The sequence below is a fragment of the Aulostomus chinensis genome, chromosome 21 (assembly GCF_037954235.1).
Source record: "Aulostomus chinensis isolate RoL2024-O1b breed Wild chromosome 21, RoL_Achi_v1.0, whole genome shotgun sequence".
Lineage (NCBI taxonomy): Eukaryota > Metazoa > Chordata > Actinopteri > Syngnathiformes > Aulostomidae > Aulostomus > Aulostomus chinensis.
This window is the reverse complement of record NC_141340.1, coordinates 23329183-23355211: the sequence shown is the minus strand read 5'-3', so window position 1 is coordinate 23355211 and position 26029 is coordinate 23329183. Positions and strand designations below refer to the sequence as shown.

General features: G+C 43.5%; 1 protein-coding gene and 1 pseudogene across 2 annotated transcripts in view; both read left to right on the top strand.

Annotated features, from left to right (window-relative positions):
• reck (reversion-inducing-cysteine-rich protein with kazal motifs) overlaps positions 1-26029 on the top strand; it is a 115435-nt gene that overhangs the window by 16729 nt on the left and 72677 nt on the right. For both annotated transcript variants that reach the window (XM_086191828.1, XM_086191827.1), the window contains exons 2-3: positions 22565-22623; positions 25195-25269. In XM_086191828.1, coding sequence (XP_086047954.1) covers positions 22565-22623; positions 25195-25269 — 134 coding nt within the window. The remainder of the gene's footprint in view (positions 1-22564; positions 22624-25194; positions 25270-26029) is intronic.
• LOC147242062 (uncharacterized) lies at positions 8536-9768 on the top strand (annotated as a pseudogene).

Sequence of the window (26029 nt, the reverse complement as noted above, 5' to 3'; positions counted from 1 at the left end):
AATCCCCTCAATCCAATATCAGGACAATTCCCTCGATCTAACATCAGGATAATCCCCTCAATCTAATATCAGGATAATTCCATTAATATAACATCTGGATAATCCCCTCAATCTAACATCAGGACAATTCCCTTAATCTAACTTCAGGATAATTCCATGAATCTAACATCTGGATTATCCCCTCAATCTAACATCAGGACAATTCCCTCAATCTAACATCAGGATAATCCCCTCAATCTAACTTCAGGATAATTCCATTAATCTAACATCTGGATAATCCCTTCAATCTAACATCAGGATAATCCCCTCAATTTAACACCAAGATATTCCGCTCAATCTAACATCAGGATTATTCCCTCAATCTAACATCAGGATTATTCCCTCAATCTAACATTAGAATAATTCCATTAATCTAACATCAGGATAATTCCATCAATCTAACATCAGGATATTCCCCTCAATCTAACATCAGGATAATCCCCTCAATCTAACAGCAAGATAGTCCCCTCAATCTAACATCTGGATAATCCAATCTATCTAATGCCAGGAAAATCCCCTCAATCTAACATCAGGACAATTCCCTCAAATTAACATCAGGATAATCCCCTCAATCTAACATCAGGATAATTCCATTAATCTAACATCTGGATAATCCCCTCAATCTACCATCAGGATAATCCCCTCAATCTAACACCAAGATAATCCCCTCAATCTAACATCAGGAAAATTCCCTCAATCTAACATCATGATTATTCCCTCAATCTAACATCAGGATTATTCCCTCAATCTAATATCAGGATTATCCCCTCAATCTAATTTCCGGATAATCCCCTCAATCTAACATCAGGACAATTCCCTCAATCTAACATCAGGATAATCCCCTCAATCTAACATCAGGATAATTCCCTCAATCTAACATCAGGGTTATTCCCTCAATCTAGCGTCAGGATAATTCCATTAATCTAACATCAGGATAATTCCATCAATCTAACATCAGGATATTCTCCTCAATCTAACATCAGGATAATCCCCTCAAACTAACACCAAGATAGTCCCCTCAATCTAACATCAGGATAATTCCATCAATCTAACATCAGGATAATCCAATCAATCTAATGCCAGGAAAATCCCCTCAATCTAACATCAGGATAATCCCCTCAATCTAACATCTGGATAATCCAATCAATCTAATGCCAGGAAAATCCCCTCAATCTAACATCAGGACAATTCCTTCAATCAAACATCAGGATAATCCCCTCAAACTAACATCAGGATAATTCCATTAATCTAACATCTGGATAATCCCCTCAATCTAACATCAGGATAATCCCCTCAATCTAACACCAAAATAATCCCCTCAATCTAACATCAGGATAATTCCCTCAATCTAGCATCAGGATTATTCCCTCAATCTAACATCAGGATAATTCCATTAATCTAACATCAGGATAATTCCATTAAACTAACATCAGGATAATTCCATCATTCTCACATCAGGATATTCCCCTCAATCTAACATCAGGATAATTCCCTCAATCTAGCATCAGGATTATTCCCTCAATCTACCATCAGGATAATTCCATTAATCTAACATCAGGATAATTCCATTAATCTAACATCAGGATAATTCCATCATTCTAACATCAGGAAAATCCCCTCAATCTAACATCTGGATAATCCCATCAATTTTACATCTGGATAATCCAATCAATCTAACATCAGGTTAATCCCCTCAATCTAACATCAAGATAATCCCCTCAATCTAACATCAGGGTAATCCCATCAATCTGACATCTGGATAATCCAATCAATCTAATGCCAGGAAAATCCCCTCAATCTAAAATCAGGGAAATCCCCTCAATCTAACATCAGGATAATCCAATCAATCTAATTCCAGGAAAATCCCCTCAATCTAACATCAAGATAATCCCCTCAATCCAACATCTGGATGATCCAATCAATCTAATGACAGGAAAATCCCCTCAATCTGACATCAGGACAATTCCCTCAATCTAACATCAGGATAATTCCATTAATCTAACATCTGGATAATCCCCTCAATCTAACATCAGGACAATTCCCTCAATCTAACATCAGGATAATCCCCTCAATCTAACATCAGGATAATTCCCTCAATCTAACATCAGGATAATTCCATTAATCTAACATCTGGATAATCCCCTCAATCTAACATCAGGACAATCCCCTCAATCTAATATCAGGATAATTCCATTAATGTACCATCTGGATAATCCCCTCAATCTAACATCAGGACAATTCCCTCAATCTAACATCAGGATAATTCCATTAATCTAACATCTGGATAATCCCCTCAATCTAACATCAGGACAATTCCCTCAATCTAACATCAGGATAATCCCCTCAATCTAATATCAGGATAATTCCATTAATGTAACATCTGGATAATCCCCTCAGTCTGACATCAGGACAATTCCCTCAAACTAACATCAGGATAATTCCATTAATCTAACATCTGGATAATCCCCTCAATCTAACATCAGGACAATTCCCTCAATCTAAAATCAGGATAATCCCCTCAATCTAATATCAGGATAATTCCCTCAATCTAATATCAGGATAATTCCATTAATCTAACATCTGGATAATCCCCTCAATCTAACATCAGGACAATTCCCTCGATCTAACATCAGGATAATCCCCTCAATCTAATATCAGGATAATTCCATTAATGTAACATCTGGATAATCCTCTCAATCTAAAATCAGGACAATTCCCTCAATCTAACATCAGGATAATTCCATTAATCTAACATCTGGATAATCCCCTCAATCTAACATCAGGACAATCCCATCAATCTAACATCAGGATAATCCCCTCAATCTAACATCAGGATAATTCCATTAATCTAACATCTGGATAATCCCCTCAATCTAACATCAGGATAGTCCCCTCAATCTAACACCAAGATAATCCCCTCAATCTAACATCAGGATAATTCCATCAATATATCATCAGGATAATCCAATCAATCTAATGCCAGGAAAATCCCCTCAATCTAACATCAGGATAATTCCATCTATCTTACATCAGGATAATCCCCTCAATCTAACATCAGGATAATCCCTTCAATGTAACATCTGGATAATCCCCTCAATCTAATATCAGGATAAGTCAATTAATGTAGCATCTGGATAATCCCCTCAATCTAACATCAGGACAATATCCTCAATCTAACATCAAGATAATCCCCTCAATCTAACATCAGGATAATTCCATCAATCTAACATCAGGATAATCCAATCAATGTAATGCCAGGAAAATCCCCTCAATCTAACATCAGGATAATTCCATCAATCTTACATCAGGATAATCCCCTCAATCTAACATCAGGATAATCCCCTCAATGTAACATCTGGATAATCCCCTCAATCTAATATCAGGATAATTCCATTAATGTAACATCTGGATAATCCCCTCAATCTAACATCAGGACAATTCCCTCAATCTAACATCAGGATAATTCCATTAATCTAACATCTGGATAATCCCCTCAATCTAACATCAGGACAATTCCCTCAATCAACATCAGGATAATCCCCTCAATCTAATATCAGGATAATTACCTCAATCTAACATCAGGATAATTCCATTAATCTAACATCTGGATAATCCCCTCAACCTAACATCTGGATAATCCCCTCAATCTAATATCAGGACAATTCCCTCAATCTAACATCAGGATAATCCCCTCAATGTAACATCTGGATAATCAAATCAATCTAATGCCAGGATAATCACAAAAGTCATGGTAATCTAATGAGGTTTATTTGAGGATATTTCCTTCAGGATGATACCATCAATCTTATTTACCCGAGATCTAGACCTGAATGCTAAAGAGGATCATGTCTGACAATAACCTTCTGATTTAGTGGGTTCTATCAACCAGGATCCTCTTATCTGACCTCTTTCCCTTTTAAAGCAAAACAACCAGTCAGGGATCAGCGCTACCATGACGCTGCTTATCACCTCACAACATCAAGCCAGTGTTTCCTGTTTGTGTTTTCATGTGAAAGGGGTGGAGCCCCCATTAGATGACCAATCACCAACATGGAGTGGTAAAGAGCTGCATATTTCACCCAAGAGGAACAAACAACAACCCTTCACAGATGTGAGGAATTTAAATCAGTAGAGCCGCAGCTGCAGCCGCAGCAATGAGTTACTGATATTGGCAGCTTGTAATATCACAGCTCATCAGCATGAGACGATCCGACCATAACCACCTTTGACTGACATTTGACGAACAGGTGATGTAGATGGACCCATCCATCCACCCATCCACCCATCCATCCATCCATCCATCCATCCATCCATCCATCCCTCCACCCATCCATCCATCCATCATCCATCATCCATCCATCCCTCCATGTTCTCCCGCTTCTCCTGTTCAGGGTGGTGGGGGTGGAGCCTATCCCAGCAGCCTTCCCCCTGGACAGGTCACCAGTCCATGGCAGGGCCAACACATAGAGACAGACAACCATTGGCTCTACCAGCCACGCCTACTGTCAATTTAGAGTCTGGATTAACCTGGTCCCCTCTTGATGTCTTTGGACTGTGGAGGAAGCTGGAGTACCAGAGAGAACCCAGCAGGAACAGGGAGAATATGGAGACTCACCCAGAAAGACCTCGTGCTGCAGCCAGGGCTCCACCCACAACCTTCTTGCTGAGGGGCCACGGTGAGGACCACTGCTCCACTGTGATTTAGATGTACGTATATTCAATATTAGCATTGGTGTCATTGTAGCAGCTGCAGCTGGTTTGATTCCTAAAGGTTCCAGTTGTGAGTCTGACTGGGATCATCTAACTGCTCTGCACCTGCGTTCCTCTAACTGGTAAATGTCAATCATTTCCTCCTGTTGTGAAGCAGATTAGCCCTGCAGCATGTTACCATGGTGATGTATTCCACTGAAAACTCAACCACCTTAATAGTAAAGAAATTCCCAAACTGAGCCTGAAGTTTCCTGGCTGACCCTTTAATCCTGTTTCCCAGTACAGGCCACTGTTCTCTCTCTTTCTCATATGCACACATGACCAAAACATTACGATTGTCAGAAATTGAAGGTTGAGGATGATGGAGACCCAATTGCAGACAGTGAGGGCGGTGCACAAAAGAGGTTTATTGAGAGGGGGGAATGGGAGACCTTGACAACTGGAGACGTGGCGTGAGGGCGAAGGCTTGAGACGTGGCGTGAGGCAGGAGACGTGGCGTGAGGCAGGAGGCTTGGCGTGAGGCTGGAGACGTGGCGTGAGGCAGGAGGCTTGGTGTGAGGCAAAAGGCTTGACGTGAGGCAGGAGGCTTGACGTGACAAAACTATAACTACAACGATGACAACAGCAAATGACGACAATGACCCAACACGTAACTGAGGAAACACACAGGTTAAATACAAGAGGGAAAACAAGACACAGGTGGTGCAATCACCCAGGTGAGACACATGAGGTAATCACAGGAGGGAGGACAGGAAGACAGGACATGACTACAAAATAAAACAGGAAACACGGAGACAGGGATCGTGACAACGATAGACTTAATTAGTGCTGTCAGGCGATTAAAATATCAATAAAATTAATTACAGGATTTGTAAATAATTATTCCAATTAAATGTATTTCAATCTCATATCTACTTACAGTCCCCAAATAAAGATTTCAAATCCAAGGACATTACAAAATTGTAGTGCATGACAAATCAAATGATTACACAAAGAAGAGAAGATGTGAAATTTACATTTTTATCGGTGATTGAATAAAACCTAAGTCAGAGCGTCTGAAGGCTGATTCTCAAACAGGCGCTTTGACAAGCGACGCTTGGCCAATGGCTTGGGCCATTTTGTATTTTTTATCCATCCTACAGGAAATTTGATGAACAGCTTTGTGCTTCTTTATAAAGTACATTTATTTCCTGTCAGTTTTTTCTTCTAATCAGCTGGTAATTGTGAGTCAAGACGAAAACATCCATTCATTCTCAAACCTTAAATTATCCCACTCAGGGAAATAAAATGCAGAACACATTAAAGCATGTGCTATAGTGTGTTATAATTAATCTTGCGTTAATTTGTATGTGTTAATTTGCGATGTAATTAATTAATATAATTAATGCCTTATAGTGAGAGCCCTACTCTAAATACTAAATAATCCTTCAGAGAAACATGAAACATAATAAAATCAAGTGATGTGTGGAAGTTGAGTCAGAGCCTCACGTTACTTGATACTTTGTTACATTCGATTGTTGGAAGAAACGACTGAATTTCATTAAAAAAAACAACCTGATTTTGATCCGCCTGCGAGGGACTGGCAACCCATCCGGGGTGAGCCCCGCCTCATGTCCAATGTCAACTTGAACAGTTTCCAGTCCCCCTCACCCCTCCCACCCCACCCCCGCAACCCTTAACCCTTATATGGGGTATAGAAAATGGATGGATGGATAGATTTTGATTCTGATAGTTAAATGCAGCTAATGGAGATGCTCTGATCAGTGTTGAGGACTGAAAGAATGATGAGTGGCACAAAAACTCCCAACAGCCTATAACCATTGAGTCTGCATGTTGGAAAGACTTGATGTCAAAATGTACACAAGTGAAAAGCCTCTGGACGAGGATATACCTTTGGTGAAAACATTGCTGATGGGAATAGTTCTTTACCTTCCAAATGCTCTGATGATCCTTTAATGTTCTTTCTGGCAAATCTCAATTAATCAATGCACAGGAAGTTACCTTTGACCTCCATCCATTAAATTCTCCCCCCAGAGAGTGCTGCTGATCGAAGGAATGCAGGAAGCAGAGTGTTAGCATACAGGATTCTCTGAAATGCGTGTGTGCATGCACGTGTGTGTCTGTGTGTGTGTGTGTGAGAGAGAGAGAAACACACATAGCCTCCTGCTACATCCCAACATTTTGAGAACATCAGTCCAGCTGTGAAACACAGCAGTACTGCTAATGAGTAATAGAAGTGCAAATACTGAAGACAGGATCTTCATTGATGTTTTTATATCACCAAACATGCAGTTTCTTGTTTATTGAGCAGAAAAATGCTGGTAAACAAGCAAACACTTCCATTCATAACAAAGCTTTGGCTTGTTTCCTGGCTACAATGGTCACTCGTGCTGACCATCTACCCAGCTGGCCACTCTGAGGCATTGCTGAACCTTCTCCATGAGGTCTGAACAGCTGATTTAAATCACACTGTTGACCTTGAAGGGGGCCACAAAGGATGAATCTGACACTGCTGCAATACCATTTCTTGGCACAACGGGGCTGTGACAGCCACACAGGGACGAACATTAGCTTTCTCTTACCAGCAGACACAAAAAAGCGAATGTCATCCAATATTGTAACTCAAAATATAACACGTGTATATTATATCCCCCCCCCATTTCCTCAAGCTCCTCTTCCAGCTCCTGGTATCTATCCAGCTCCTGGTGCTCTGTCCTCTGGTGCTGCTGTCCTTTGGATGCTCCATCTATCACCACCACCACCTTCTTCTGTCGGTGGTCCATCAGCACCAGGTCTGCTTGGTTAGCCAGCACCAGGTAGTCAGTCTGGACCTGGAAGTCCCCCAGGATCTTAGCTGAGTACTTCTCTTCCACCTCAGGAGGATCCATCCTGCCCTTGGGACCTCCAGCCTAGACTCAAAGCAAGTGTTCCTGTCCATTATGCAGCCGCAGCTGCTGCTACTATGTGGTGAACTGTCTCAGCGGTGTACTGGCCCAACCTGCTTCTGTGTGTGTGTGTGTGTGTGTATACACACACATATATATATATATATATATATATATATATATATATATATATATATATATATACACACACACACATATGAAGTGGAGGTCAGTGGTATAAATCCTGGCTAAGGGTCCTTAGGCAAGACCCCTAATGCTACACTGGCCCACCTCAGAGCATGAGTGATAAAAATAATAGAGTCATACCGGCTCGGATGTCCTCCAGGTCAACAAGGTCATCGTCAGTTGCTAGGGGACCAGGGAAATCTGATGAGAAATGGGGTACTGGAACAAGACACACTTGGATGAGGGCGGAAAATACAGAATTGTTGGGATGCTACTATATGAGCAATCCCAGAGACAGAGGATACATGCAGTGAATGAAACAGCTGTTAGCTCAGTGTTCCAACATCCATTACCAGAAACTACTGTCACAGCTAGAGATTAAGGACGTACAACAACGATGCTACGGCAAGGACGACAGGTCGGGGGGAGGGGGTGTCATCGTCACCACCACTCATTGAGATTGGGTACCAAGCCTCAAAATATACAAAAAGCCTCAATAGAAAAGCTGCTGACCTAAGAAGGAAGATTATGAGACAACAAGAATCTTGGAACCTCCGACGAATTCCAAAGCTGAGTTGTCAAGGATCCTCAGAAGATGTCAGGGTTTTGAGGGTTGAGGATGATGGAGACCCAATTGCAGACAGTGAGGGCGGTGCACAAAAGAGGTTTATTGAGAGGGGGGAACGGGAGACGGGGGAACTTGAAGACTGTAGACATGGCGTGAGGGCGAAGGCTGGAGACGTGGTGTGAGGCTGGAGACGTGGCGTGAGGCTGGAGACGTGGCGTGAGGCTGGAGGCTTGGCGTGAGGCAGGAGGCTTGACGTGACAATGAGGGGACACCAGGGGACGACGACAGCGACAATCAATGACAATGACAATGACAGCGACAGCGACAGCAACAGCAACAGCAACAACACCTACGACGACAATGACCCAACACGTAACTGAGGAAACACACAGGTAAATACAAGAGGGGAAACAAGACACAGGTGGTGCAATCACCCAGGTGAGACACATGAGGTAATCACAGGAGGGAGGACAGGAAGACAGGACATGACTACAAAATAAAACAGGAAGCACGAGACAGGGATCGTGACAGAAGATCTACTAGTGGATGCGAATACTGTGCTGAATACAACACCCACAGCAACCATCGCAGATACAAACAAGCTGATGTACAATACAGCAACAGTAATACTGGAGATGCCTGGGTGCAAGGTAGACATGGAAATGGAGCATAAGAAGCGATACCCTCCATGGAAGAGAAGGATAGAGGCTAAAATAAAGGCAACAAGGAGGGAAGTTAACCAGTTAGCAGAGCTGCAGCGAGGAAACATGGTGAATAAAGGTGCGCCCTGGAAATACACCAAGCTATCCATACCAGAGGCACTTGAAACTGCCAAACAAAAGCTTACAGCTCTGGCCACCCGACTGAAGAGACACACCAAGGAGGTAGAGGCCAGAAGAATAAACAAGATGTTCTCCACCGACCCAGCCGAAGTGTTCTCTCAGTGGCAGGGAATAAGAACCAAGCAGGCCCACCAAGAGCTGAGATGGAAAAGTACTGGAAGGGCGTATGGGAAAGAGAAGCATCACACAACAATGATGCACAGTGACTAGTGGAATAGAGAACTGACCACAGAAACCTCCCAGACCAAGATCCAGTGACAATGTTAATGGCAGACATCCAAGAGCCTCAAAGAAGAAGAGCTGGACAGCACCGGGCCCTGATATGATCCACATGTACTGGCTGAAGAAGCTAACCTCACTCCATGAATGCCTTGCAGCACAGATGAACCAGCTTCTAAGGGATGGGATGCACCCAGAGTGCTTAACCCAGGACAGGACAGTCCTGATCATGAAGGATCCCCAGAAGGGACCTGTCCCATCCAAATACCGACCAATAACCTGTCTCTCTCAACATGGAAGCTCCTGTCAGGTATCATAGCGGCTAAGATAAGTAAACGCGTGAGTCAAGACATGAAAGGTGCTCAGAAAGTAATTGCCACACATCCAAGGAGTCAAACACCAGCTACTGCGACAGAGCAGTCGCCTGAGACTGTAAGAGCAGACAGACAAGCCTGTGCACCACCTGGATACATAACAAGAAAACCTACGACTCAGTGCCACACACGTGGATACTAGAACATCTGGAACCGTACAACATCAACAGTAAACTGAGAGCCTTCGTTAGAAACTTGATGGAGATATGGAAGACAACCCTAGAGGCCAACTAAAAGCCAAAGGTCTAAGTAAACATCAAGTGCGGCATAAACCAAGGAGATGCACTGTCACCAGTACTGCTCCACATAGGCCTGAACCCTTTCAGTCAGATCATTGCAAAGAGTGGTTAGTTCCAGGAATGAGAGAGAAATTGACTCACTGAGCCACACCTCCAAGATCGTCAGGAACGATAGAGGGATGTCATTTGGATCGGACAAATCATCAGAATCAGAATCAGAATACTTCATTCATCTGTAACAGAAATTCTGTTCGTAATAGTGCTCCACTCAACAACAATAAAAAGGGTGTTACCACCCTATCAAATGCTCACAAAACACCCCAGGAGGACTAACATAAGGACAAGGATGGCGTGTTATAAATGCAAGGAGTTTATTCAAACTTGAGGAGACACATGAAGTCAGGTGCGGGCTGGACTGGAGAACAAAGGAACCACAAAGAGGAAAAAGGAAAGGACGGCCACCTCAGCCAACCTGCAATGGGCCGTCAGACGGGGCACTGACCTTCTACCCCCTAACTCAAAACACAACACAACGAAACCCTTAAGCACAAACCAAAGCCTGAAAAAAATGGACAAACAGCTCTGCCAGCCAGCCCGATGAGTGTGTTTTCCAGGAGCGTCTGGAGAGGGAGTGGTCAGAAGGCCCATGTGTGTCATGAGGAAGAAGAGAAGAGAGCGTGCGCAGGAACTCTGTCCTTTAAATACCCCAGCAGTTATTACGCACCTCGACACCTGGGACAGAAGAAACACAGAAACATTAAATTCCTAGGCCAGGAGAGGGAGACAATGTAACTCATGGAATGAAAGAGAACAAGGCTATGCACATTGTAACAGAAAAGACTATACACAGAGTACAAAAGAGCTGTGTGGAAAAATACATAAGTACAATAACTGGGTCATTTACATTAATGAAGACAGTGCAGTGAGTATGGATGGTTGACAGTGCAATCATGTATTGTATAGTTGTGTGGTTGTATTGTATAGTTTTATTGCCACTGGGAGAAAGGACCTTCTGTGGCGCTCAGTTTTTGAGGTGGGGGGTCTGAGTCTGTCGATCCGTGTACTCCTGTGTTGGACCAGGAGCTGATGGAGGGGGTGGGTGATGTTGTCCAAGATGCTCCGCAGTTAAAGAAGCATCCTTCTCTCCATCACTGTCTCTAAGGAGTCCAGTTTCACCCCCACCACATCACCAGCTTTGAGGATGAGTCTATTGGGTCTGTTTGCATCTGCAGTCCTCAGTCTGCTGCCCAGCACACCACAGCAAACAGAACCGCACTAGAAACCACAGACTCGTAGAACATCCTCAGCATCGTCCTGCAGATGTTGAGCCTCCTCAGGAAGTAGAGGCACCGCTGTCCTTTCTTATAAAGGGCTTCAGTGTTTCGAGCCCAGTCCAGTTTATTGACTATGTGGACTCCAAGATATTTATCGTCCTCCAAAGTGTCAACGTTGACCCCCTGGATGGAAACAGGGGTCACAGGAGACTTGGTCCTCCTCAGGTCCACCACCAGCCACATTGAGCTGCAGGTGGTTCAGCTCACACCATGAGTCAAAGTCCTCCACCACAGCCCTGTACTCTCCTCACCCCTGCTGATACATCCAACTATGGCCGAGTCAGCAGAGAACTTCTGAAGGTGGCAGGACTCTGATTAACTGCTAAGGTCCGTGGTGTAAAGGGTGAAGAGGAAGGGAGAGAGAACTGTTCCCTGAGGTGCCCCAGTGTTACTGACCACTGGACCCACACACTGACCACTGTCTGACACACAGCTCTGTAGGTGCACATACTGTGGTCTGCTAGTCAGGTAGTCAATATCCAGGACACAAGAGGGGCTTCAACCTGCATCTCCATCAGCTTCCAACCCAGCAGAGCTGGCCTGATGGTGTCAAAGGCATTGGAGGAATCAAAAAACATGATCCTCACAGAGCTGGCTAGCTGGTCCAGTTGAGTGTAGACTTGGTTCAGCAGGTAGATGATGGCATCATCTTCTCCCAGGTGGGGCTGGTAGGCAAACTGGAGGGGGGGGGTCCAGGGACGCGGTGACCATGGGCGGGAGCTGATCCAGATCAGGCACTCCAGGGTCTTCATGATGTTGGACGTCAGAGCCACTGGTCTGTAGTCCTTATTAGTCCTGGGATGAGGTGTCTTTAGGACCGGAACCAGGCATGATGTCTTCCACATCACAGGGACCCTCTGGAGGCTGAGACTCAGAATGAAGAGTCGATGTAAAACTCCACACAGCTGGGGGGCGCAGGCTTTGATCACCCCAGGCCTGACACCGTCAGGGAGTGGAGGGCTCTCAACTGACTCCTGACCTGGTCAACAGTCAGGGACAATGGTGGTCCTTGTGGGCAGAGGGGACAGGTGGGGTCTATAGGCTGAAGTGTGAAGTGGGGGGTGGGTGGATTGGCAAAGGTGTGAGGTGGAGGTGTGAGACCCTCACAGGGCGATGAGTGGGGATGGGGGGGATGTCAGGAGATCCAAAGGCACTGGTCGGGGACAGACACCAGCAGGGACTGATGGGGGTTGAACCGGTACCACTGTGTTGAATCTTTTGAAGAACAGATTCAGCTCGTTGGCCCTGTCCATGCTACCCTCAACGTCCCTGCTGCCCTGAGGTCTGTAGTCGGTGATGGTGTTCATGCCGCTCCAGACTTCCTGCATATTATTTGTCTGAAAATGTACTCCAGCTTCCTCTTGTAGTTCTCCTTGGCCTCCCTGATTTTTAACTTCAGGTCTCCCTGAATGGTCCTCAGCGCCTCCCTATTGCCATCACTGAATGCCCTCTTCTTATCATTCAGGATGGCTTGGAAGTCCTTTGTTACCCAGGGTTTGTTGTTTGGGTAACAACTTATGGCCCTTCTTAGGACATTGGAGTCCACGCAGAAATTAGTGTAACCGGTGATACACCTGTGTGTCCGTTGATGTTGTCTCCAGGTCTCGCACAGAGTACATCCCACTCAGTGACTTCAAAACAGCCCTGCAGTATCTGGAAAGTCTCTTCAGACCACTTCTGAACAGTCCTAATGGTCACAGGCTGGCTCCTCACCAGGGGCACATAGCAGGGGTAAATGTAGCAGGATGATTAGAACTGAAGGGGTCACCCTATCAGAAGGGCTTATAGGTGACATCCAGAGAAGCTACACACAAGCTAATGGAAACCATGAGGAGGCAGTAAGGATGTCAATCACGAACAAATACTATATATATTTTATATATATATATATATATATATATATATATATATATATATATATATATATATATATATATATATATATATATATATATATATATCCATGACTGCACCAGAACGTAGATCGCAACAAACAGGTCACATTTGGATTATGAATTTATTTAAAAATTACAAATTGTGAACTGTGAAGTTGAAGTTGTTCATTTTAATCCATGTGAAAAGAAGTTAGAGCTCACTCTTGGAAAGTGTGAGCTGGCAATGTAAACACTCCTCCACCCTGGTGAGGCTTGAGGCTGCGAACTCCATTCGACCTGCTAATGGGATTTTCTTGCAACATCTGAATGCAAATAGTCAATTTACATGTTGTCTTTCTCCCTGTGTGACAGTTTTCTCAATGTTGTTTCAAATATCCACAAAATTCCCTTACCCACTAGCCCCCCTCCCCACAACACACACACACACACACACACACACACACACACACACACACACACACACACACACATACATACAAAGAGGAATGTGTCAACATGAGCCCTGAGGTCTCTGCAGGAGGAACATGTGGTCCAGCTGTGGGGGGTTATCTGAATACCCCTGTGTGTGTGTGTGTGTGTGTGTGTGTGTGTGCGTGCGTGCGTGCGTGCGTGCGTGCGTGCGTGTGTGTGTGTGTGATAGCATGTTAGGGATGGGCCAGATACTCAGATGAAACGATTATCTATTACTGACGAAGCGATTTTGAGGCCAGGTATCTAACAAGTAGCAAGGTGTCACAAACTGTGATCGGGTGTTTGGTGTCTGTGTCCAACAAAGTTCTCTGATGGGCAGCTGGCCTGTCAAGTTGGTTGAAGGCCAACAAGAAGTTGGCATGGCAGGGATGAGGTTTGGTTGTAGGCCAACGGGAAGTTAGCATGATAGGGATGAGGTATTTTTGTAGTCCAGCAGGATGTTAGGATGTAAGGGATGAGGTTTGGTTGTAGACCAACAGGAAGTTAGCATGAAAAGTAATGAGGTTTGGTTGTTGGCCTGTAGGCCAACAGGAAGTTAGCATGTCAGGGAGAGGTATATAAATAATCAAACTGGAAGCTAGAATGTAAGGTGCGAGGTCTGGTTGTTGTCTAACCAGCTGCAACATAATTTGTGAAGTTAGAGGGAAGGCTTTTTCCTACGTCAAACTTTTTGTCATGGAAACAATGCATCAAAATGAAAATTGTGTGCATCTGTTTGGGCCCTCTCTCGAAGAAAAATTCTTTCCTAAGTGTGTATACAATGATGGAAAGGCAGGAGCACAGTATTTCATTTAGAATAGTATTTTGAAACACAAAAAACCTCTAAGAAACATCAAACCTTCCGCCCATTTAAGAATTGCAGTCAGTTAAATTGAAAAAAATTAATTTAATTTTGATAAATTGTACAGCCCTACTTTTGATGCTCAGTTATTTGTTAAAGCCTGATGCCAGTTTATTACAGCTTGAGTCAGATTGGTCCAGTTCTGACCACATGTCACCGATGCCATGGCAACACATTTTTCACAATAGATTCTTGAGAGCATAAAGCTTCTGGTCCTCATCCTTCTAGTGAGGGGTTGGCTCACTGTGCTTCATTCCACAGACCCTGAACGTACTGCGCGAGGGTGGGGGTGGTGGTGGTGGTGGTGGTGGTGGTGGTGGTATTGGTCCGGTGCTCATTAGCGGCTAGCTAGAGGCCTCATCCTGTACATGAGGGGCCTCCATCAGCCCCCTCACTCAAATAATTATGTCACTCTCCATTGTGTGAACAGGCAGTGTCTGTTTATGCACACGTGTGTGTGTTTGTGTGTGTTTGTGTGTGTGTGTGTGTGTGTGTCTGTGCATACATGTGATTGTGTATGTGTGCATTGGTTAGGGTTTGTGTGGGTTTACTCAGGGCACTCATTCCACCCAGGAAGTGCATGAATATACCATGCGATCACATGAAGAGGCAGGCAGCACACGGGAACTGGAAACTGGCCTCATGTTCAACACTCACGTCTACTCGAGATCTACATGGCTACTTTTGTCAAAGCGATTTTTCAACATGGCTATAACTTAAGTTGGATTCTCTTTTTATTTGGAAAATGCTTAAAGAACCAGATCATCATTGTCTGACAAATAAAAAAAACTGTAGGCATTAGCATTTGAATAGTTAATGTTGATGAGATGAGGGAATTCATTTTTTTTATCCATTATCTGTACTGGTTATTCAGTTGAGGGTTGTGGGGGGGGGGGGGGGGCTGTCCGAACTCTCACTGAGGCGGTGTCACCTTTGACAGGCTACCAGTCTATTAAAGAGACATACAACTGTTCACTCCCTGTTATTGATGGAAGTCTGAATCTACTCAGGCTCACTCATTCAACCAGACTTTAAGATGGGGAGTAAGTATGAGGACACACACACAAACACACATACACTTTTCTTTTTTTTTAATCGACATCCAAAATATATATTATTGACCTTAAAAATCTGAGTAAAAGCAAATAACAACAACATTATGCTAGAACCATCAGTACATGAGATTAACGAGTTCCTTTGTTGGGTTACATGTGAGCAAAACAAGAAATTAATCCTGGCCTGGTTCAGTAATCCCTTCAGGCAATGGTGACCCTTCATTACACCATACTAAGACCATCCCTCAGCCCCCCACGCACTAATGACCTACCCAACTATGACCCTCCCCAGCCCTCCCTACCCACTGATGACCCAACTACCTATGATCCCACCAACCTATGACCCTACCAGCCACCCACCGAACTATAATCCCAAACACCTATGATCCCCAACCATGACCCCAACCATTTATGACCCCCCCAGTCCATATATGACCCCCATCTATGACCCCTCCCACATATGACCACCCCAGCCCCCCAACCTGCCTATGACCCCACACACCTATGCCTCCCCATCCCACCTATGACCCCTTCAGGCCCCCCATCCCCTTAGTTGGCTTGGGTAGGGTTAGGTAAATAATTTGAATAATTTAATGTCTTTTTTTTGTTTTTTTTTTACACATCATTCATTCTTCATAGAGGAGCTCATTAAAGCCAGAATGTGTTGATATCAAAACCGTTTCTCCATCATCGAGCTTCGAATGTACACTGGCACCCTCAGGAGCATCTTTGCTCCCAGGAGTAACTGGAACTTTACCATTTTATTTTGTTTGTTTTTATTCAACAATTAGTTGATTAATAATCAAGAGTCGGGCTGCACGGTGGTGCAGTGGTCAGCACTGTGGCCTCACAGCAAGAAGGTTCCATGTTCGAGTCCCGGCTCGGGCACGGGATCTTTCTGTGTGAGTCTCCATGTTCTCCCAGTGTCTGCGTGGGTTCTCTCTGGTACTCCAGCTTCTTCCCACCATCCAAAGACATCAAGAGGGGACGAGGCTGATTGATTCTCTAAATTGACCGAAGGTATGAATGTGAGTGTGAATGGTTGTTCGTCTCTGTGTGTTGGCCCTGTGATGGACTGGCGACCTGTCCAGGGTGGGACCCCGCCTCTCGCTCATAGATGCTGGGATAGGCTCCACCCCCCGCGACCCTTAATGTGTAGGAATAAGCGGAAGATGACGATGGATGGATAATCAAGAGTCACACATCCCTGCAGGACGCTAAGACCTGGAGCTCAGTTGTCTCCCTACTGAACCAATGAAGTGATCTTGGAAAGACGAGGGTATAGTCATGTATACTTAATTGGTTTAAGTAATCAACAATAGAAAAACACTGTGGAGTCTACTTAAAAGTACAGTAGTCAGAACTCAGTAATGTGAGTGCAATGAACTTGAAATCCTAGTTAATTAAGAAAATTTGAATGCCTTAAAATTAAAATATTTGGAAAATTCCAATGACCACACAGTGCAGTACTTTCCATTCACTTTATTGAAAAACAATATATTTTACTATCCAGGAAATAAGGTAAACATTTCTTTGCAAATATACGTTTTTTTTCATTCTATGAAAAGTTTTTAAGTTTAGGACAAACCCAACAGCAGCAATATCCAGTGAGAACCAGAGTTGGCAATAGAAACTGCAACTTTCTAAATTGTGTCCATTTATACATCAAGTAAAAGGATAATCACATACAAAATAACTTCCCTCAAGAATATTTGCTCAGTGCAATGTAATATTGAACCAATCCATCCATGGAAATAAAGAATTGTGCTATACATTTGTCTTTAGCTACAAATACAAGGATAAAGACACACACAGACAGACAGACAGACAGAAAGAATGTGGCAACATGTTCAGTCAGTGCAAAAAGAAAAACTGTTCTTTGTGAGCCACCAAACGAAGTAGGCATTAACAACTATCCTGTGAGGACCAGAGGTTTTACAAAAAGACAACAAAAAAAACCCAGAAACATTGTCAAATGTGCCTTCTTTGGAATAATGTCAAAAAAGTAATAGACACATCTAGTACAAAAACAATAATAAACAAAATGACAACTGAACAACTGAAAGATAATGTACTCCAGGCTGTGCAACAATCCAGACATGGACTTAAAGGAATTGTGTCATCAGCACAAATGTATCTCACACTGCAATGTCATTTTTCAGTCTTTTGAAGCTTTGGAGGTAGGGCGCCTTGATCCAGGTTCAGCATTAACCTGCTGAATGAAGGTGAAAGTGTTCTTCAGGCAATTTGGGTACTGCAGATGGAGCACGTAGGTAAAGCCAAACATGAGACACAATGCTTGAGGTAGGCTGGTGAGTGTTTCCATGACAAGGCTGCCTTCTATGATGATGCCCAGTCTTGATGGGTTCAGCTGAGATGATGCTGGGCTTGAAGCTGTGTTGTCCTCAAAGCAGATGATTCCCATTGGTATGTCCACAGACTCAAGATCCTACAGTGTGAACAACAAGACAAAAAGAAAATATTGAGGTTAGCAGCAAATTATTGCATACAATCAGCTGTGTGGCCTCTATAATAGCCCACATAACAAAGCCCGTATGGACAGAAGCCACCGTGTAGACCCTGTTAATGTGTGCTGGGACTCTGTCTTCATGTGTGTTTCTTCTTTTTTTGTCTTTCACTGTCAGTAATATGTTAATTCACATTTCATATTTTATTACTGGTTTGTTTAGTTATACAGCATGTACAGCAGTGAGAACAAATTTCCCTCCTGGGACAATAAAGTCAAGTCAAATTATAATTCATTGTGTTTTATGTCAGTTCTAGATAGGTGTTGTGTAAACAACACATTTTTTAAAGGACTCTGCACTGTACAATTAATTTGGCATCATTTTCAGATTAAAATTTAATCAACATAACAGACTTTTTAACCCTAATAAATAAAACTAATTTGTTCTGGCTAATATTGAAAATACATTTTAAAGTTAAATAAACTGTGGTAGAATGAAACATCTATATGAAGAGAACACAGAATGACAAAACTGATTCAAACACTGATCGTAAAACGTTCCTCACCAAACTGCTCTTACAGAACAAAGAGGCATCGTCCCCAAGAATGATTGGCAGTCCCCTCAGGACAAGGCATCGAACAGCTGTTGGCTCAGTGCTCTGCAAAGAGATATCACACATTTAAATGTAGAAAAAAAATCATATTCTGTAATATGAATGAACTAACCATTCATATAATTTCAAGAAAACATAACTATCAACCCACCGTTGTCTGTTGCAGCAGGTCAGTTAACTGCTTGCCAATCCGACCTGTCTTTCTCTTGAAGAGATCCATCAGGCTTGGGCACAGACCATCAAGGACAAGGAAGAATTCTTCTTTAAGATTTCTTCCAACAATCCGGTTAAACCCCAAGTAAACCTGAAAAATATGAAATTCAATTTTGATGTTCAAGATGGACAACACAAATAAAAATAGAATTAACGGACACTATCACAAACCTGGCTTTCAGTAAAAAGCACTGGCCATCGCGGGACCATCTGGCTAATGTCAGGTTTTAGACGATAGTGTTTAAAAAGTTGTGCTCTCTTCTCAAAGATGGCTGCACAGAACTTGCATTTCCAATGCATTTTAATGTGGCTATCAACAAAAATGCTACAACTGAATTGCAATAGTTCTAATTCTACATTTCATATAGAAATCTATATTGGAAACACATGTAGAGAACTACTCTGGAAAACTGGAATCAGCAAATAAGTCAAGCTCAAATTTATGCACACTCAAATGTACATGTTTCAAACAAGAGAAGTTTGGCCATTTCCAATGATAGTTAAAGAAAAATAGCTTACCTCATTCTCACAGGAAATGGCATCCTTTTTACTGGACCACAAATTTGTAAAAAAAAAACAGAAAAATGCAGACCGAAAATGTGTCGAGTGAGCAAATTTCTCTTCTCCTTGTGAAAGAAAATGGCGCAAAGTTGTCAGTAGCCTCCAACGGAGAGAGACTTGACTTGATCAGCCAATCAATTCATCAGCCAATCACAGCAGGCCACCACTGTGGTAATGAGTACACTCATTAACTGTCTCATATCCTACTTTTACACTCATATTATTTAAGTAATGCACCAAAACTTATCAAAACTAATTTATTAAAGTGGTATGGACTCAAATTATTTGCTTGGAAAGGACTTTCGGGTTTACAGTGTGGGTCAGGGTCAGCATGGCACTGCAACTGCAGGACAACTAAATGGTCAGGACGTGTTTGTTAAGGCTAGAGGGTTACACACACACACACACACACACATGAAGAGGAATGTGTCAGCGTGTGTGTGTGTGGGGGGCTTAGTACTGTTGGTGCATTATCAGCTGTGTAGGAGCCATAATTTATAGATGCAAATGAGTTTGAAATGTAGATTTTATTTCATTATTTTTAAGTTTGTATTTCAGATCTATGTGTTGTATATCTATAGTGCAGTTAGAATGAGATTACGGTAATTCCGGTCTCAGTTTGGATGAGAGCGGTGATAGGGAGCACATAGTTTTTCTACGAAGTAAAAGTGATGGATATAAATAGATTTTTCCTTCAGTCAATTTTTTTTGTTTTGAAACGGATACATCTCGTCATTCATTCCTGTAAGAATCCCTGCCTTTCATCCTCTCACGTGGCTTTAAACAACGAAGGAAAGCCACAACAAGCTGGCTCTGGTTTTCTCCTTTTGGCGGCCTAACATTACTTCTTATACTTATAATACTTTCAGCTGCTGTTGAAAAATCATTTTCTACTCATATTTATAAATAAAAAGTTCTATAAATCAGGATCCTGATTATAATTAGTCAAAACTGCTCTTAAATCTTCAGAATCTGTATATGAAAGTTTGGTGTTTAAGTGCCACTGCAATAAAGATTTCTGGCTCAGAGGAGGAGAAAAACCCTTGAAAATGCATTTTTCATCAAATCTCACTGAACATGAAGGACTCTGCGTACATCTGAGTCAACCTGTCAGCAATGCCGCAGTGCGATGAGAGCATTAGAACCCGGATGCACCGCTTGTCTCTCTCCTGCCGCTCGCTGCTGCGTGCTAAACCAAACTTGTCATTAGAGCGGGTGCTACGATGTGTAGATGGAGCCTGACACTGTCGTGTCACTGTCGGCATGGGTGGCATGGCTCAGGGGTAGAGTGGCCGTCTAGCAACCAGAGGGTCGCTGGTTCGATCCTTGACCCCCAGTGACCATGTCAAAGTGTCCTTGAGCAAGATACTGAACCCATAATTGCTCCTGATGAGCAGGTTGGTGCCTTGCATGGCAGCTCCACCATCAGCGTGTGAGGGTGAGTGTGAACGGGTGAATGAGACGACAGTGTAAAGAGCTTGGAGTGTCGCTAAGGTAGAAAAGCGCTCTATAAAATTGAGTCCATTTACCACTGACATTACTGTCGTCAGGCTCCTGTGATGAAATATTCTGTACCATGAATATAACACCGGAGTATCAGACCGCTGAAGCCCAGGGATGATGTCAGCGTAGTCTGGTCAGCAGGGGGACTTTGATCCATCAATGTTGTCTTCCAGGCAGGAAGCAAAGCCAGTTCTCTTAGGGTTTAAGAAAAACTATGGCGTGTAGACAGTTTATGAATGCGGCCTGAGGGCTAAGCCCCTTCTAGATACAGCTGGTTCGTGACATTATGTCACCATGTGATATACTGTGCGCCCTATCCATCCATCCATCCAGGAATTGAGGATCGAACAAGCGACCCTTCAGTTGCAAATGGCCACTCTACCTCTGAGCCATGCCACCCCTTGACTGTGTGATGTGTTTTTCAAAAATAGGAATTAATTCAGAAGTTTTGTAGAGGTTGATGCTGCAGCAGGTGTGTCTGGCAGGCTGTATGTGTCATCATGGTGTGAAAGTGTTCAGGTCCATACTGAGGAGGTGGATGCAACAAGAGCCAAGGGACTTACTGGAAGCTTGTCCTGGCTGTGGTCTGGACACGCCCCGGCAGCAGCCCCCAACCTTGGCAGCTGCCCCCTTGCCCCTGCTGAGTGAGGACACAGGCAGACATTATTTACATGGGTGACATGAAAGTGGAACAGGGAACTTATTCTGTCTTGCCTGGATGCAGCTTTGGCAGAGCTACCTGTGGAGGCACCACTTGAAACGCACCCAACCTCAATATTACGAGCTCTGGAAGGAGCTGTGTTGGTCATACAGATTCCTCCCTGTGTGAATGAATGAAGTCATCCCTTCATGTGCATCTTGAGGTTTTACATCTTGGAGCAATGCTGGTGAATGTGAAAGTTCAGGCCTTGCTATTATGGTTCTTAAGGTCAAAATATTCATTGAAATGAACACAGCCCAGTGTTAGGTTTTTTATTTTCTGATGTGAACATGATGGACTAAATTGAAAGAATATCAGGCTCCGTGTGTTTGACTGAGACTGAAGGAAGAACAGCATTTGACGTTATCACAGCGCTTATTAAGATCCTGCTGCAGTCCTGTGGGAGTGATGATAAAATATAAAACTAATCATCTGATCTAGTCTTTTATGTTACTTCTTTCTTCACAAAAGAAGAAGAAAAAGGGGAAGAAGACCTCATTTATAGACACAACACAATGATTGAACTTTGTTGCTGTAGTACTGTATAATATAGTGATATTCAAGTAGGAAGGTGATGATGCCAGCAACTGTCCAGGCTTCGTATGAGCAATCTGGTCTTGGGACCTTTCAGGTGGTTGTTGCTGCATGTGTCTAATATGTTTTACATTTTTGGACAACAATACATTTCGTTAAAGTTTCTATTTGCAAAATTTTTTCAACAGTTTTAGCAAAAGCTATATCAGCAAAATGATTTTCTCTAATGTTGAGCTCAGTTTGGGACGAACTCTGACCTCCCTTACCATCGCACATGAACCAGGAACACTAAGACAATGCATTTATGTCTGCAGATCCCTCCTGCTGCCACCATGCTGCCGAGTACTCTTCCTGCAAAGAAGCTTGCAACCAGGTATGAACACACAAACTCATTAAGCCTCATTAAGCCTCCTAGAGCAGGAGTAGAACCTCCCTTTGAGTAGAGCAGGTGGAGAACCTACCTCCTAGTAGAGCAGGTGGAGAACCTCCCTCCTAGTAGAGCAGGTGTAGAACCTCCCTCCAAGTAGAGCGGGTGTAGAACCTCCCTCCTAGTAGAGCAGGCGTAGAACCTCCCTCCTAGTAGAGCAGGCGTGGAACCTCCCTCCTAGTAGAGCAGGTGGAGAACCTCCCTCCTAGTAGAGCAGGTGGAGAACCTCCCTCCTTCTATGAACCAGCACATCTGAAACAGCAGAAATGAAAACCTTCCTTTACCAGAAGGAAGGTGGAGCAGATCCAGGATCAGGAGATGAGACAGAGACAGAAGAAAGAGAGGGATTGAGAGAGAGAGAAAAGAGGGAGAGTGAGACAGAGGACAGGAACAGACAGAGGCAGAAAAGAAAGGGACAGAGAAAGAGATGGGGACAGGGACAGAGACAAAAATGGAGAAGAGACAGAAAAGAGAGGGATAGAGACAAGGAAAAGAGGGAGTGAGAGATAGAGGACAGGGACAGAGACAAATACAGAGAATAGACAGACAGAAAAGTAATGGACAGAGACAAAAAGAGAGAGAAAGGAGGGAGAGATGGATGAAAGGGACAGAACAAAGATGGAGAAGACAGACAGAAAAGTGAGGAGCAGTGAGAGAGAGACAGACAGAGAGAAAAGGGAGGGAGAGAAAATGACAGACAGACCAGGACATGAACAAGATGGGAGGAGAAAGACGAGTGGAGAGAAGGACAGAGGGACGGAGGACGGGAGAGTTAAGACGAACAACAACAATAAACTATCTCCCAATAATAACACCGACCACTACTGGAGCATCAACTTCAGCATGATATGAGCATTAAAGTAGTACTACTAGTACCAGAACTACTAGTGGTAGTACTACTAGTGGTAGTACTACTAGTACCAGTACTACTAGTGGTAATACTACTAGTGCCAGTACTACTAGTGGTAGGAGGTGTCAGCCTGAGGCTCTGCAGGTCTGTAGCCTCCTCCAGCAGCAGCAGCAGCAGCAGTCAGGATCTGGGTGGTGTACTAGTACTACTAGCCACTGACTCACATTGTGCTGTATCTGTTTCCCACCTGTGACTCAAAAGTTGGTGCTAAAAGTGGGCTGCAGGCAGTTTGCTGAATGTGAATAAACCTAACCGAGCGTAGATGTTGGAGTGGCACTCGAAGAGTTGCTTCCACTGGTGAATCATTTCTGTTTTAATCCAGTTTGTAAGCAGTAACGCTTTTTGTTTTTTGTTTCTGTTGTTAATATGAATTAAAAAAAATCATAATGGTATGATAAAGTAACCCTCACTAACAATGTAATATAACTTAAAAAGAATAATAACAGTCAGACTTGCACAACAACCTTTTGGGGTTCCATTGCTTTGATATGAAAATTGGTCCCTTGTTAAATGCATCAAGACCTGAAATTAAACCCTCCATAAAGGCACATAACAGTCTTGGAAACATAATGAAAACATCTTTCCAGCCCACTCAGAAAGTCAATACCTTACCTATTAATTTAGAGGCTATTTTTAATTTAGTCTTAGTATTGAGATGAAAATGCCCACTAGTTTCAGTCAAATCTTAATCTTTCTTGTGATGATTGTTTTTAGTCGATGTCAGTTGGAAGTACTTCTAGTCCATTTTTAGTCATCAAAAATTCCCTACACTGTAGTCAGTTTTTAGTAGGGATGGAGGCACGAGAATCAGCTGGTTTTCAGCATGACTGACATTATCAGTTACTGGCTGTAACCACAATGTAAGACCAATAAAACGGCAGAGAGCCAGAATGACCAACAACCCAATCAGTCCTCCAACCTCCATCAGCCCAACTGGAGGAAGCTAGCAAAAGGTAAAGGGCTAATGCTAGAAGGCAGAGCTCAGAGCCCAGAACCAGCCTGCAGCCTCTCCTGCCTCCTGCCGCTGCACTCAGCTGCTCCTGCTCATCAGCCTCAGAGACTCACGGCAGGAGGCGTTCACTGCTCCTCTGCCAGCAGAGGACACTTGATTGATTGATTTGTTAGGGTTACTTCAGTCAGAACAGATCCAGGTAGGAGTGCAGTTTAGGGGAACTAAGAGGAATCTGTTCTGTCAAGTAGAGTTCTTAGACAATCAGAATCAGCAGGTCTCATTAACAAAAAAAATGCAATCCATGCACCTGAGCCCCGAACCCTGATAATCAGGATCCAGGACTGCTAATGAGTGCTGGCTGAGAGCCCCACATACATTGCAGTGGTTGCTCTCACAGTTGTTTGTGGACCTGACTTTTAGCCAACATGAGTTTTGATACTATTATAAAGCCACCATTTAAACGGGAAATTATCATGAAGTATATTTTCAGCTGGAGCCAAAATATTTCCACACTGAGGCTTGGAACGCTCACAGGTGAAGCACATTGGATCAAACAGGACAGTTTAGAAACAGCTGTTTCACCATCTTACATTTATTCTGACAAATAGATCCATTAGGACTGTCTGGTGCTGACTGTGTTGTGCCCATTCCTCAGCTCGCCACCATAAAGAGTGAGTCGCGTCTGAAGCATCTTCTGCAGAGGTTACCCAGCTACTGTCCAGAGTCTATGGTGAGTCCACACATGACCATTAGGTCCAGTCGCTCAACACTGCACATCAGCTGTACATGAATGAAGTGAAGCTGGTCACCTGACAATCAGATGGAGATAACCAGTGAACGGGTCACTCATCCAACGCACTCCGAAGCCTCTCCTACGTACCCCTGGCTGACCCTCTGGCCTGTATGCTGCATTTTTATAGATGCGCCTGAGCAACAGACACTGTAACCTCAACACATAAGTTGATGGGTTTGTTCTCATCAGACGAGCATACAAACTAAGACACTAAGATGCTGGAGGTTTGGGGTCATGCCACAGCACTGACACAGCCCTCATCCATCCATCCATCCAGTTCGAACAATGTGGTGTTGATGAAACACTGGTGTGGATTGAATGTTGGTCTGTCTGAGTACTAGATGCAGGGTGACCACCAAAGTGGAGTTACACACGCAACCACACACACACACACACGCACGCACGCACACACATACACACGCACACACACAAAGACACATGCACACATACACATGCACACACCCACACAATACTCACACACACTCACATGCTTGCACGCACACACACGCACACAATCTGATCACACACAAGCACAGTGACACACACACACATGCGTGCCGATGGCCTAATGGTGAACAAAAATAAGTCTCACATCAGAAGTTTGTCACAGAAAAGTTTGAAGGCTATATTTCACACATCATCACAACTACTACAGCAGACCAACATAAATTGCAAGAACTTATTTAGTGCATTTTTA